This window comes from Delphinapterus leucas, chromosome 18, assembly GCF_059928025.1.
Source record: "Delphinapterus leucas isolate spDelLeu-1000000601 "Yukka" chromosome 18, BTC_Dleu_Yukka2, whole genome shotgun sequence".
In the NCBI taxonomy this organism is placed as follows: domain Eukaryota; kingdom Metazoa; phylum Chordata; class Mammalia; order Artiodactyla; family Monodontidae; genus Delphinapterus; species Delphinapterus leucas.
In genome coordinates, this window is record NC_143146.1 from 33726628 (window position 1) to 33743044 (window position 16417).

The 16417-nt window shown below is 37.9% G+C and overlaps 1 protein-coding gene across 2 annotated transcripts in view; it reads left to right on the forward strand.

The window, feature by feature from the left end:
• The first annotated feature begins 2685 nt into the window (after positions 1–2685).
• DACH1 (dachshund family transcription factor 1) overlaps positions 2686–16417 on the forward strand; it is a 414474-nt gene continuing 400742 nt past the window's right edge. Inside the window, exon 1 of one of the 2 annotated variants that reach the window (XM_089899464.1) lies at positions 2686–4058. In XM_089899464.1, the coding sequence (XP_089755590.1) occupies positions 3241–4058 (818 nt within the window). In that variant the 5' untranslated portion in view covers positions 2686–3240. The remainder of the gene's footprint in view (positions 4059–16417) is intronic. The other variant, XM_022577063.3, reaches the window with a different exon arrangement.

Sequence of the window (16417 nt, forward strand, 5' to 3'; positions counted from 1 at the left end):
AAGCTCAGCTTCAAACGATATCCTAGGAAAGAAATTAAAGACTTCTTAATTAGTGCAGCAATTAAGCTTTCTTGGTAGCATTTTAATCAGCATAGGCCCTATCAAAGGACAAACAGAACAATTTGCAGGTCTTTGAATTTTAAACAGTCTTATTGATTTTAGCACAATACATCTTCACAACACACAGGGAGAATTTTCTAATATCAGTTACAGTACTCTGAGTTATGCTTATGCAAATTGAGTGCAGGTTGGAGAGGAGGGGATGGAAGGAGAGGACCTGAACCAAACAGAGATGTAAAACAATAAACAAATAAGACAAAAGCTTGGAAACCTAAAGATGTGATAGGAAGAGTGGGAATTTGAAATCTGTGCAGTTGATTTATCTGCTGTTATGAAATACCATTTGCCTTAATCTCTGGTAATATTTCTCAAAAAAAATAAATAAAAAGAAAAGAAATTTGAATTTTTCCAGGCTTTTCTTTCCTACATATTTTAATTTCCATTATGTGCCTTTTCTAATCCTATTGTTTGATCACGGGGTAAGTGGTAGTTCCTAAAAAACGGTTTAGAGACCTGAGATGGGGGGTGAGGGGAAGGAAGCTCCCATTCAGTTAGGGGCAGGTGCCCCAAGCCCTGCCTCTGAATGGAGCACGTGCTGGGAGACGCAGGGTTCCCTGCAGAAAATTTGGACTTTGCTTTGATGCTGGGTGGGATTATGGCTTGGTCAGCTATCATTACTTCCTGTCCGTGGCTTCCGAGTGTGGCAGGTATTAGGTGAGTGACAGTTTAAGGAAATATGAGAAACGAGAATGCTTAGAGCAGATTTGGGGCATTTAATTCTGATTTTTTCCATTTGTGGGTCTAGAATTTAAAACGAAGAAACTGGTTTAGCATTTTAAAAACTAGAGCAGAGTTTATTAAAGTTGTGCATGCAATTCCAAAATAAAATTAGTAGACATAAACACTTAAAGAAGTGTTCTGATGTATGTGATATATATCCAATCCCTATTTTTAACTGAAGTCAGATAAGAGGAGTGAAAATTAATATAAATTATTTCTGGATATATCAAACTACATTGGCTAACTAGGCAAAACAACTGTATACACTTTAGCTATCTTATAGAAGTTAATCTACTTTTTGGCAACAATCAATTTTCTGAATTCTTATGACCCAGGAAAGACTCCTGATATAACTGCTATGCCCCAAAAAGTTTAGTATAAACTTAGACTAATTAGTCAACAGTGCCATATTTCTCTATAAATATTTCCTGCACCTTTTGACACTAAACTTCAAAAAGGTTAAAGAATTAAAATGATAAAAAGAAACGTGATAATAATTTCAACACTACACTGTGAACCCAATGCTAATAGTTTATTTTTAAAATCTGTCAAATGTTAAAGCACTGTTTCTATCTTGTAAAGTTAATGAACATGTGCAGACAGGTTTAAAGCACAATTATTTAAGATTCCTAGAGATATAAACAGAGAACAGACTTGACCTATGCTCGAATCACAGGTTGGTCAAAAATCCTTGAATAAATAGTACTTTCATGCAACAAGCTAGAAAAGGGAAGAAAAGCAGAGAGGAAGGCAAAGAGGAAGAGAGTCTAAACTCAGCCTAGTGTTTTTAAGCATAGCCTCCCTTTCTGCCTTTACAAGTCAACTAGCGAGCTTTGTTTTTGTTCTTTTCATTATTTACAAAACATATTTCTACAAACTGAGGACTTTCCCAAAATACAGTGATACTTTTCAAATACAATATATGTGTGTGTAGATATGTGTGTGTGTGTATATACACACACACACATATAGTTACTCACCTAACACATTAGCAACTAGCCTTGGGTTTTAAACGATATGAGGATGGTTGGCGTCTGTGCAAGACAGGTGATTAATTATAGAGTGCTAGGTAACAAAAATTAGTGTGTTGTTTCCCCCCCACTTTCTAAATCTTCAAGGGTGCCTTATCTCTTCGAATTCTCTAGGTATGATTGGCATTTCTGACCTGCCTTTGGGGCGAAAGTGAAGTTATTCTCAACCATCCACATAATGGCAAGCATTTCTTTCTTTCCGCAATCTATTAGGAAATGAGGGATTGAATGCAGAGCATTCCATGATTCTTAAACGATTTCAGACTGACTTTTTTCCCACAACTTGAAAACTCTCCTGGAATTTTTCACTATCTTTAAACAAATAAATAATTGAACCGACAGATAAAATAATCAGATGCAGAAAACATGCGCTTTGCTTCCACATGGATTTTCCTCAGAATAATTTCTTAATTATCATGAAGGGAGAGGCTGTGTTTTCATTTATATCTCATTGCAAAAAACGAGCGGAGATACATCCTAAATCCTTGAAGGAGAGCTCGGAGCGCTCTGGCTCCTCTTTAAGTTGGCAGACGATTGCTCAGAAGGTTTTGGAAAAAATTACGAGTCTTCGCGGAAGAAATGGAATATTAAGACATGCAGTCTAACGGTAGTAGAAGAGAAAGAAGTAGATGATCCCTCTTTCCGATCGCCACTTCTGTGTCCGGGCTTTTCCTCTCCGTCCCTCCCATAGTTTCTTACTTATCCTCCCCCTCCCCTCCTCCTTTTCTCGCTCCCTCGCTTTCCCTGGGTCTCGCGCTCTCGGAGTCTCTGCTCCGAGTTCCTGGTTGGATAATTTGGGTTAATACTAGTGAGTGAGGTTTTTGCGGCTTCAAAGGGTATTTCAAGTTTCCGGAGCTCCTCCCCTCTGCACCGTGTGACAACAACAACTCGTCCAGCCGGCAGCCTGCACTTTTCAGCTCATTTTCTCTCTGTCATTCCCCGCTCAATCTTTGATCAATGTACTTGCCAGGGAGAACCCAAGTCCTTCAAACCTCCTCCTTTTCACCTTCATCCTTAACTTTGTGCTAGAGCGGGACCCACACAACAACAGCCGACCCTCCCCGCCCCCACCTCCAAACCAGCCCCCGATCCCAGCCCCCGGAGAGGACTCGCATTTCGACTTGCGGGACACTTTTGTGCGTTTCTCTCTAGAGCGCCTCTCGCGCTCGCCCCTCCTGCGCTCGCTCTTTCTTACCCTCACCTCCTTTTTCCCCCCTTCTCTCCCTTTCTCCTTGTCGTTCTCTCTCAGAGTTGTTGTTGTGGCCCCCTAGCTCCTTCTCCCCCCGCCCCCCTTTTTCCCCTTGCCCTCCCCGGGGTGTGTGGCAACTTTTTCCCTCGCTTCTCCTTCTGTTTCCCCTTATATGTGACCATGGCAGTGCCGGCGGCTTTGATCCCTCCGACCCAGCTGGTCCCCACTCAGCCCCCGATCTCCACGTCTGCTTCCTCCTCCGGCACCACCACCTCCACCTCCTCAGCGACCTCGTCTCCGGCTCCGTCCATCGGGCCCCCGGCGTCCTCAGGGCCAACTCTGTTCCGGCCGGAGCCCATCGCTTCGGCGGCGGCGGCGGCGGCGGCGGCCACAGTCACCTCCACCGGCGGCGGCAGCGGAGGCGGCGGCGGCAGCGCGGGCAACGGAGGCGGCGGCAGCAACTGCAACCCCAACCCCAGCCTGGCGACCGCCAGCGGCGGCGGCGGTGGCGGCGGCGGCGGCGGCGGCGGCGCCTCCAGCACCCCCATCAACGCGAGCGCGGGCAGCAGCAGCAGCAGCAGTAGCAGCAGCAGCAGCAGCAGTAGCAGCAGCAGCAGCAGCAGCAGCAGTAGCAGCAGCTGCGGGCCCCTCCCCGGGAAACCCGTGTACTCGACCCCGTCCCCAGTGGAAAACACCCCCCAGAATAATGAGTGCAAAATGGTGGATCTGAGGGGGGCCAAAGTGGCTTCCTTCACGGTGGAGGGCTGCGAGCTGATCTGCCTGCCCCAGGCTTTCGACCTGTTCCTGAAGCACTTGGTGGGGGGCTTACACACCGTCTACACCAAGCTGAAGCGGCTAGAGATCACGCCCGTGGTGTGCAATGTGGAACAGGTTCGCATCCTGAGGGGACTGGGCGCCATCCAGCCCGGAGTGAACCGCTGCAAACTCATCTCCAGGAAGGACTTCGAGACCCTCTACAATGACTGCACCAACGCAAGGTAAAGAGAGGGGGGCAGCCTCCGCCGCCCGGGGTCCCTTCCCACCGGTCTCCTCGCCCTTCCCTCGCTCCCTTCAGGGCGCCGCTCGCTCCGCGCGCCCGCGAGCCGCGCGCTCCGCCGAGCGCGGCCCTCTCCTCTCTTTCCTCGGGGCTCGCCGGCCGCTCCCGACCCTCGGAGAAGTTGGCACCTCACCCTGCCCAGACCGCGCTCTTCCGGCCGGGTCCACCCCTTGCTGGCCCGGGAGCGGGGGCGCAGCCGCTGTTGCACGCGAGAACCCCAAGCCTCCGGGCAGAGGGGGCGGGAAGGAGGAGGACGGTGCCTTTCCACGGGCCACAGCGCCCTTCCTGGGCCGCGCCGGCGTCAGGGGACCCCTCTCAGCGCGGCCGCCCGTGTGCGCGCTCCCTCGGACCCGGGTTCCACCGCAAGGCGTGGGGCACTGGCCTGGCTGCTCGGAGGCGCCAGGCGGCATCCCGGGGGCGGAGGGAGGTCGTGACCCTGCTCGGCAGGGTTCGAGGAGCGGGAAGACGCGCTCCGGGTGAGGGCCCCGCGAGGTAGCCTTGGGAGTGGGTCACTTGGAGGTCGGGAGGGGGACGGCCCCAGAGGCCGAGAGGCCGGCGCAATCCCGGGGGACCCAAAGCGAGTTCAGTTCCGAAGCCCCTAGGGCAAGCCCGCGGAGGGGAGGGATCTGTGTGTTAGCGCATCTGTGCGTGTGTCCGCGTGTGAGCGTGTGCGTGTGCAAAGAAGATGAAGGGGTACTTTTGCCCCGGGGCAGACGCGAGGGGACCGTCAGGGCCCCTTCCGTAGGGGGAGGTGACCGGGTGCCTGAGACTCTTGGAAGCTGAACCGCAGTGATGGGGAAGGAAGACCACAGCTTGCTCTCTCGCTCTCTCTCCAAACTGTTCTTTTTTTCTTTTCCTTTTTTATCCCTTTTCTTTTCTTTTCTTTTCTTTCTTTCTTTTTTTTTTTTGTTTTTTTGTTTTTCTGTTAAGGGTTAGTAGCTCACGCAATGAGCAGGTGCAGGCTTTGCACTGGGATGCTCTGTGTACCTGAATACCGGTGCCATGGCTTCCCCAGCCCGGCAAAGCGCGGGAACTCTATAGAGGCCACGGGACCTGGAGCCAGGCCCGACCAGTTTTATGCTAATGAACGCTCACTGGGGGAGGATCTACCGAGAGGGGGCGGGAGTAGGGTAACTTGGCAGTTTCGGGGTAGAAGTGATCATTACACCCGCTCTCACGGTTCCGTCTTGTCCTTATCGTTGGCTGCAGAGGGGAAAGTTCAGAGATACCGGGTAAAAGCGAGTAGGGAAAGTTGGAGTCTAGAAGTGAGCGCGTGGGAACTGCGCGCAAAATGTGTGCAGCGACTTCGGTACCCTCCAAATAAGTTTAAAGATCGGGAGAAGAAGCGGAGTTTTACCTCTTTTGGGTGTGTGCCCCTAGGAGAGCTAGGGAAACAGAGGCGGCAAGGAAAGAGGCGCAGGACTAGACCAGAAGGAAACCGGGGTAGAAAAGCCCCTAGCTATTTCTTCCTTGGGAGAAGACTTCTGGCTAGTGCCCCCGGAAGACTGGAAGACGAAAAAGACTCGAACCTCCAACCCAGTAAATGTCTTACCCTGACCTAGCCAGAAACTCTTTTCCGTGTTTATTTGCCATTCTTTGCATCGGGCCATGGGTGTATATCTGGGTTTTGAACCTTTATTTCTACTATTTTTGGGTGAATGCTGAGCGCCCGCGTTTGTGTACGCGCACGCGTGCCCAAGAGTCTGGACAGGTGGCAGTAAAGATTGAGGGGGAATCTTGATCACTAAACGTCATTTACGGAGATAATTGGAGTCCTTGGGTGTTCAGAAGATAACATATTTGCAAAAAATCTACTGTTAAAACAAGTTGAATCAGGGCAGAAAATTGTTGCGGAGTTGTTATAAAGAATGCTAGTCGAAATTTGAAGCCAGTTCAGATATGATTGTGGTGAAATTGCCTACCTATCCAGTAGATTGGTGAAGCGCTGTTTTTCTTAGTAATCACTCTTCTCTTGAATCTTCTTTGTGTGTTTCTTACAGCACACACTGTACTAGATAATTAATGGCCATTTCACATAACACGCAAAAAAATTGGTGGAGAAAACTCCCTTCAGAGACTGCAATGCTATAATCAATTTAAAGCAGGTAGTGTTACACCTCTTACAATTATCCTCTTGGTGTTTTGTTTTGTTTTGTTTTTTTCCAGAAATTTCTGAAAATTTGGAATTTTCAGGTTTTGGAATTGAAGTCCTCACCATATGGTTGCAGAATATTCTTAAAGTTATTAGGAAATAATTTTAAAGTATTTTTTCCCTGAGGTTAACAAAGCCTCTGGAGTTAAAACTTTCAGAGCCAAGATAAGTTAAATCCAGTAAAACTGTTTATCCCTTCAAAAACATCTCATCAGTACTCTAATTATATTTCAATCACCTCGTTTTAATACTTTACAATGAAATGTGTTATTCCAAAACTCTTTCAGGTTAAAGTTAAATGTGGTAAGTTTGTTGATTTACTATTGCATTTTGATCTTTTATCAACTACAAGACTTTCTCAAACCTAAACACATGCAAATACTGAAGAAGATGTGTAGTTGTAGATATCTGCCTAGGTTTTCCTAATTCTGCCACTGACTCAGAAAATAGAAAACTTATCATTGAACTCCCTCTCACCAAAATATACTGTTTGCTTTGTGATGCATTATTTTTTAGTGATAATTACAAGTGTTACTGTCTTATTTCTCAGCGTTGGAAACAATACCTAAAATATTTTTATCTTGAATTTACAAAACTAAAATTACCCTTTTCATTCAAGTCCAGTTTATGCCCTTATTACTAAGATCCTTTTTCATTCATCTATATATATTGATTTCTTTCATTATGGTTTCTTTCTCCTCTGGCTACTTAAGAGACTATCTAAAGGAATAATTTATGCAAAAGATAAGAGGAACTGTGCAGAAAGGCAAACTATATAAAATAATATGTACATAGTGTGCAAGAAACATTAAATCTTAGCATTCTCAGCTTTTTACAGAACATGTATTTAATTCTGTCTCTTAAGAGTATTTAGATACCAGAGAATCTGAGGAACCAAAATTTTTGATGTTAAGGAAAAGAAGCGTTCATAAACTTGCTCTAAGTGGCTCAGTAAATTAGTAACAAACCTCGGAGTGGATTTAATTTGCTTGGGGCTATTGCATCAGTGTGCTATCTATGAAAACTAGAATAAATGTTGAAGCCATCTGTCATTACCACAAGGAGATGAAACAGAGACTGTCACCTCCTTGATAGTAAAGCTAAATAAAATAGGGGTCTCAAAGCATGAAAGAAAATATAAGGAAATATATTTAAAAGTTGTCAGAGGACAAAGTCTGACCTTGATCACCTTCCTCTAATTATTATTTTTCAACTAAACATTAGTTGCATGAACTTGGCTGTTGCAACAGAGGTCACTTAATTAACTGGTAACCATTAAACAACAACAAAAAAAGAAAAGTAATTATGTACATGGTCAAGTCTCTGAGTCAGTTGCTTGTTTGTAGATTTGGGTTAGCATTCAATTTTCTGTGAATTCAGGTAATAAAAAGTGACTGTTCTACTTTGTCATCAAAAATAATTTTTTTTTTTTTTTTTTTTTGAGCATTGCCAGAAGTTGATTTTGTCTCAGGATCTTCCAAACCAGCTTGTGATTTGGGTCCTACGTAGCCCTAGATTTATGAAGTTTTTAACTTGGAAAGATTCCAGTTAGTTTTATCAGACATTTTATATAAATATACATATATTTACAAACAGTATTCTTTTGTCTTAAAAGTCAGTACCATCTATTGACAGCAAATTGAGAGACTACATGTCTTTTTTTGTCCAGTGGTAATATATGAATGCAGTTTTAGTATAAGAAGTATAAAATATTTTCCAATTCTTGGCTCTTTTTTTGTCATAAGATTTTTTAAATAAAAATAGCATATTTATTTAACATTTCCTCCGTTGCATGCTATTCAATGGCACGGACTTATGCATTTATGCCTCGATGTAGAAAGTTTCAACACAATACAGACTCCCTTCTCACAGATAATTATGATACTTAGCACAGAGAAATTCAAAACTTACTTCAAATGAAGAGAGACTATGCTTTTGAAGTTTTTGTATTACAGTCTATTAATGGCTCCTGTAAAGCCTGATGTCTCGTCGTATAACATTTCAAGAAAAATATGGCATAATTAGAAGAGTAGGGCCTAAAATGTGAAAGTTTTTTGGTTCCATCACTTATCTCTGCACACTTTTTAAATGTTAGTAAATTGCAGTTTAATAACTAATACATAAATAAAATCTAAGAATATGCTCACCTCGGATTTACCTTGTTTAATCACATTATGTTGCAAGATACAAATTCTCAAGTTATTTGGATAATATCTTTCAAACCTGTTTTTTTTTTCCCTTGGAGCTAGTCTCCAGTGATATCATAATCATTATTGTCACAAAGTGCACATAGTTATGAAGATGAAGATGGTTTACTTTCTGAACTCCACGGTTAATGCCCTGAGACACTTAATTTGATTTGCACATTTAATATTTTATTTTGTGATGCTTCAAATATTATGTATAATAAACTACAAGACAGGTTTATTTTTTTCTTGTCAGAGTTTTCTTGCATAACATTTTTGTATTTGCATTTAAGGCAGAATTTTTAAACTTCATTTAGTCTAAATCTGCTGTTTTTTTTGTTTAATCTACCACATTTCACAGAAGTTGCATATAAATTATTGAGACCAATATTAGCCACTCTCTTTGCCTCGCTACCTTCCCCAACCTTCTGAGTTGTGACACCCAATATTGATTAAAGTCTAGGCTGGATTCGAGCATAAATCACTCTTCTCTTTGGTGATTTACCATGTGTGATTCACTAGCATACAAAAACATAATATGCTTTATTGTTTCTCATTTGCTGTTTTGTTTTTGGAATGTAAGTAGCATTTGGAGCTTAATATGCTTAATGTGCAACCAAGAAGTTGTTATTTTAGGAACAATTTGTGCTTTGACTGTCAATTAGTATTATTTTACCTTTCCAAGTTATTTTACTAAATTGTTTCATACAGTTGCCTTTGTTAATCAAGTAAAATAATCATTTAAATTGCATTGTATTAGCAACATAGAACACATGTATTGCAAAATATAGTAAGAAATGAAACTCTCACAGGTTGTAAGCTGTCTCCCTTTGAATCTTTGTCTGAAGAAATTAGTTTGAAATATGCCGTCTTAAATAGGTACAGGTGAGTCTTCTAGATTTCACTAAACATTTTGGTTTTAAGGTTTTCATTACTTGATTCTTTAGAAAAGTTCAACTTTGCCTGAATTTAATCTTTCCAAGATTTCATTTTCAGATTGTTCACCAAGGGGAAAAAAAAAATCACATCAATTTATATACCTTTAAAATGACCAAAAAATGTGAAAAAAATTGATATTAACTATTTGGATATTTTAACATGTATTTAAGATAAAGTTTTATCATTTTATGTTTGAATTGTTATGAGAATAGAATGACCTTAGCATGTGCCAGCATGTGCCATTCTCTTTACTGAGTTACTGCACTGTGATTGGTCAGTCGTGTGTGTGTGTGTGTGTGTGTGTGTGTGAATGCTGCAGCTAAAAATTCAGTTAAGAATACATTAAAAATACATTTATATTTATATTTTCAGACTTAGAGACTGCATTAAGGAGGCTCTTTTCCATTATATTTGTTATGTTCAATAATTTATTTTTTAATGAAGAAAACCTGACTTAAAAGCCCACCAAATGGGGCTTAGATAAGTGGACTATCAAAGGCTCTGATCTGCACAGATACATATATCTCAGGCATACCAGTGGCTCTGTGAGCCCACATTGTCCTCAAATTCCTTTACTTTCCTTCTCCTCAACTTGTCAGAAGTATTTCCAATCAAAAATATATTTTTTTTTGCTACAGTATCTGTCCTTTAAATAACTTTTAATTGCTGATATTTGCTTTTTAGAATACATCACAGTATAGAAGTGTCTCAATTAGAATAGTGAGGTTAGCTTACCAAATTATTTCTTTGGAAAGCAGGAACACCAAGGATAGTATATTTATATTTGGTCTAGTAGTTAGTTATTATATTCAGTCTAGTAATTAGTTATTATTAGATTAAGTGGTGGATCATTTTATATTGATGCACCTATTTACTTTGGGAAGGTTTTTGAGAATCTTTTAAGAGGGAGTCTATTACAGATACCTGTCCAATTTAAATGTACATATTTATTTTATAAGTATTAATATCCATATAATCATATATAGAGAATGATGCAAATCACTACATGATCCAAAATCAGAGACCTTGAGCCAGGTGCATTTTAAATTTCTTGTGTGTTCTGATTTGGATTTATCTTATAAGATAGGAGGATTCTAATTCACTCATTTAAGAAAAAATTGCATGTGGGTTTTACTAAATTGGATATAGAAATGTCCAATGACTGAACTTTGTTAAAGGTGTGGCCCTGTTGCTTTCTAATTCATATTAGCTTGGAGTTGATCCAGGATATCAAGCTGGGATTCTTTTGCACGTTTAAATGTACGTGACTTGAGTGAAAGCTGTCAAAGACAACTTACTAAACTGAAAAACTCACTGTGTATTTAATTTGTCTTATATTTTTGTGCTTATAAACATATTGTAGTGTCTAAAAGTCTGCAGCATGGCAACACACTGAATAGCCAGCTGTTTTAAAAAAAGTTTTACAGAGTAATGATTAAAAAAAAAACAGTTTAACTGAAGCATCTAAAACATGTTATTATCTAAGATGAATACACTACCTAGAATATAGTGCATGTTTCTTGCAAGAAATAGGAATTGTTTACTATGATTTGAAAACTAAAAGTAATTTAACTATAGGTAGATTAATAATAATCTTGCAGTGGATTTTGAAGGTAGTATATATATTTGACAAAAAATTGGATATGCTTTTCAAGCATGATTTTCTCAAAGCAAATATTGAAATGGGCAACAAAGTAGATTGGTTACTTTTGGTTAGTAACATTGAAGAATTGAGGAATGTTTTCCTTTCCTTAGAATAAATGAAGGGAGGGGTAAACGAAGTATTAAAAGTCACAATGTAACTTATGTTTGAATTTATATATGGTATCAAATGTTTCTAAATAATTAGATTACCCCTGTAGTCACAACAGGAAAAAACAATGCTTTTCTTCAAGGACAAGGAAAATATATCAGGAAAGAAAGAGTACTAGTCAAAAGGGAATTATTTTATAGAAGCACATACAATCATTTGCAGTAAATACTTGCTAGTTCAGTTTAAGGGATATGGTCATTTCTTAAGTAAAGGTAATGAAAATCTCTAGAGTATATTAATCAAGAAATATTTCATTACATTCACATATCAAGCAGGTGAAGTATTTTGTTAAAATCTTAAACTGATTGTATTCAGAAATTGTATTAATAGCAGCAGTAGGTCAGCTGTTTTATTCATAGCCTTATATTTTAAAAACATTTTGTTTATGTATGAACAAATCACTGAAGCTGTAACTAATGCTTGAACCCATCACAGCTCTGCTAAAATAGACTGATATATTCAACAGTATTAATTCTTATTTTATATTTAAAATATCTTTTTTTTAGCTTAATTTTTGGAAATGATATATATGTCTTAAGTTAAGGCAGTTTGTAACTTAATAGTGCCTCTGGATTTTAAATGAATAATTTGGAGCGCTTTTCTTTGTAATATCACTGTTCACACATTTTATATTAGGATGGATGTTCTTGTGTATGCAACAAGTATAACATTTCTATCAGTATTCAAGAGATCTTTGTGGTGGATATTTGTGTTTATGTTAAGCTTAGCCCATTTGTGGTCTATGTATTTATGCTTAAGTAATTATAATCCCTTTGTTAGAAAAGCTTTTACGTATATGTATTTGTGTTTGTACACACACACACACACACACACACACACGAGAGGCATGTAGAACATAGGGCCAGAAGACCAACAAGTTACTTATAAAAATAGCTTAATTTTGCTTTCTGTAATTCATTTAATATAAAATAACACATAAAAAGCCAATTCTACTTTAGTGAATGACCATAGAAAACTATATTTAAAATTACTTTTAGGGTGAAAGATGTAGCTTATATTTAAATGTTTTAAAATATAATTATAAATATAACATTATATGGTTATTAAGACAGTGATTAAACACTTATCTTGATTTTCCTAGACCTTTATTTTTATGATAATTAAGATATACTTTTAATTCTCTACGAAAAATATTTATAACTGATAAGTATTTTATTGTATGAAATCGACATTAAACTGTTAGGTACTAGAATCTGTACATTACTGAAGAACCTTTAAAGTGCTTGATGTCATAGCACCATTTCTTTTATTGGTTTATTTCATTGCTGCTTGCACTTTGGAGCAAGCATATCCTTTAAAATCAGTGGATAAATGATAGGAAAACAATATCATAATCTAAGAAAAAAAGATTGCTCTTCTAAATGCTTTACCATCAATGAGATGAGTTAGGAATGAGGTCAATGGGTTAATCTGCAGGTCTACATAAGGAGATGTGTATTACCACTTCTTGCAGTGGACTGTAATTGTCTTTGAAAACACCTGGTAGAGGTCCAGTTAAATTGAAATCAATTACTTTCTCAATCATTCCATGGCATATGTCAAGTCATTACGTCATTGGTAAAAGTGCAAGCATGCATGCATTTTTTTGCAAAGCAGGAAGAAGTTTATAAAACAGTGATTGCTTAAAAGACTCTGCTTCATCTAAAGCTTGAGGGATTAAAAAAAAATCACTTGGACATAGTAACTTAAAATGACATTTGGTAAGAAGTTCATCTTTGCATTTAGTTGTCTAAGTAAAAACAATATTTCACATTCCTTCCTGCATCATCTGGTATGTATATATACTTAAAAGTTAGTGAGAATGGTTTCAAAATATTTTATGACATGTGACCTCTGACACCTTTATTCTTATCTTCTAAGAACCTTCTGACAAGTATATATTATAATCAAAGATGAATATATGTCTGCTCTTCACTGATTTTTTTTTTTCTTCACACCATTGACAGCACATGCAGATTTGAACTTGTAGCCAGGAACAGTGCTTCCATGCTTCAAATTGCCAGAAGACCCCCAGGGATGGAAACTTGACCTGCTTTTATGAAACCATAGAATTACATTTATACAAGTTACCCCATGGGAAAGGAATGAACTGATCCCAATTCAAACCTTAATATTGGAGCCTTCTGGGTCAAATTTGATTTTTCTTTCTGTTAGCACCTGTTTAGCTCCCAAATTTACTAACTATATATTCTTAGGAAATTTACAAAATACTATTCATGAATGGCATTTCACAGTTAAGCCAAAGTGCCATCAGAATTTGGCAGCTATTCAAGTTTTCAAATGTGACTAAGATGCTACTTTTTAAAACAAAATATCTCCCTTTCAAATATATATCCTAGATGTTAAAAGGTTAAACATAAATTTGTTTAATTGGACATGGGAACATTTATTTTGTACTTTTTTTTATTAATTTCTCTCCACAGAAGAGTCAGCCCAAGTAGGGGAAGAAACTTTTTTTCAGGGAGTTATTCCGTGATAACATTTCAGAATACAGATTTTTATATGAGTATATTTAATTTTTCTTAGATTCACATTTTGAGAGGTTAAAGTTCTTATTGTATTTTTAGTTGGATCACTTGAAAGTTTTCAGAAGGCTCCTTTTGCCACTAGCAATAACAAATGAAGATCACTGACAAATTTTATATGTAAAAGCCATTTTTATTTTAGTTATGTGGACTGGGGCTAAGTTGGAAAACTAAAATTAATCATAGGTACAAAATAAAGAGGTATTTAGGTATGTATAGTTTGCTTAATTTCTGGAATATCAAAATGCTATATCATATATCTATATATATATAAATGGATAACTGATATAAAATGGTAGGTTTATAATACCTCTGCCTATAATGGGTGATATTAAATGACTACCATTAGATTTAGAACCTACTTCTTCATATAGAACAACTTGCTCTTGATCTTATATATACAGAAACATTTTATTTAAGGTAAAGCAACACATATACATATATATCCCCCACTCAAGTATATGCAATGACAAAAAATAATTCCATAATTGGATTTTGGAATTGAGGTTAGCAAGTTCCTTTTCCAATAAAAATTAGAAAGAATTTCAAAGATCTTTCACTTTCTTTTTCACTTAACATTGGTAAAATCATTTGGATAATTGGCTATTTCCTTACAAGAACTAAACATAAAAATTCCTAATAAGAATGGTTATAACAAATCAATGCTTGGAGTGTGGAAGAAAAACATTGAGATTTCCAATGGAAGGAATACCACTTTTCTTACTATCATAAGTCATGATTATCAAGGAGAAAATATTTAAGGTTTTAAACATATGTTGCTTATTTCTTATTGGCTGTTCTGTGACAAAAAAAGAAAGCTCCTTAACTTTCACTGTAAGCTAACAGTTTTCTGCCTTGCCTCAACACATCATTTGAATGAAGCTGAAAATTAAGTCAATCATTTGGATGTTTCCTAAGATCACTCTGTTGCCATATTTATAAAATAGCAACATTGATTAAATATTTCATTTAATTTAAAAGTTTGCCCCAACTAGTTTCATGGTTATTTGACATGGCAATTGGTCTGCACATTCTCTGACTGTGAAGGAAGGAATGGAGGGAGGCAGATCACGTGACTCCACAACTTCATGCTGTTCTTAAAAGGAATCTAGTTAGGAAAGGCAGCTTATTCTGACTTTTGTAATGGCGATAATATGAAGTTTCTATGACCTTTGTCTTCCAGTGGCACTTTGCAGCTCAATTTCTAATAACGATTGATAGTATACCAAGTGAACTGCAAAACAAAACAAAACAAAAAAAACCCAAAACACCTTAAAAAAATCTTGCTATAAAGTGTGTGAAAGGAGAGGTGGAGTTTTTATATTTTAGATAATTCTCTGTAAGTAGAGTGATCCTTAATTTTGCACAGAATTCTACATCGTACCTCATATAGGAAGCCTTTAGACGCCAAACTAAATTTCATCCTCTTAAATATCTTTATCATCTAAATTGTCCTCATAATAAATCTTCTTTATTTTTGGTAGACACTCTAGTGAAATTTTGCATGAAATATAAATCCATATTTACCCATAACTATCTATCCAAAAACAGAACAAGCTGGGTTTTTGAGCTTTTGATATTTAGATTGGATTCCTCTAATTCAACAGAGTGAAAATATGGTTTATTTTTATTTATTTTCTTCTAATTTAGGAAATGACATTAAAATGGTATATATTTGATCTGAAGTAAACTTTTTTGCTCTTGCTTTTGGGGAGTGGGTTAAATAAGGGCCCATGACAGGGACGCTGTTTGTTTTTCACAAAAGTTGTTTGTGATTTCAGGTACTCTTGGGAAATCTCTTGATCAGATTCACATCTGTTCCTGTCAAAGTGGGTGCTAAGATACCGGTCACCCAGCAACCATATCCAAGAGGGAATTGGGCCGATAATAACTTCAAAAAGGAATGACAGATGCTAGATTAGGATGAAAGACAAAACGCATGAAAAATGAGCTTGTTAGAATCAAAAATTTGTTCAAGCACCTTTATGCAAATTAAATGAATATTGAATATTTGCATGCATTTCTACTTTTTCATTTGATTGAAAAGAAAAGAATAGCACATTTAAACTCACAAATGTGACTTTTTCTTTTGTACTAATCAGCATACAAAGCTGAATCTCTTTTTTAAAAAAAATCAGATTAGCCACCTGGATTCTTTATATCTCTACTAAGTATATTGCAATGTTTTTCGTATAACAATGGTACTCTTTGGGACAACTTAGTTTATCTAATTTTTTTCATAATAAGCAGTCTCGTGTGAAAGTTATTTTAGATAAATATAAATCTATTTCTTGAGAAAGCATATCAAAAGTAACCTTATCCTATTGTCCTTGAAATTGGTTAATGTACATTAATAAAAGATCACTCAAGATGAGTTCACACCAAAAGCACAGGCTTCTCATTGACATGTTAAATAACAATGCATTAAAGTAAAGCAAGGTAGTATTCCTGAAATGAAGAGTAGACAGAAAGATCGCTTCAAAATTTAAGATGCTTTTTGATATATTACTAGTTTTTCTATTGAATTGTTTACATACTAATCAGAATTTAGAAGAGCCTGATAAAATGTAGTGATTGAGAGAGGTTTCTGAGTCTTGGTTTAGCGATGTATAATGTGGTCACGTAGAGAAATTGATTTTCTTCAGAAATTAATTAATTTTTCAT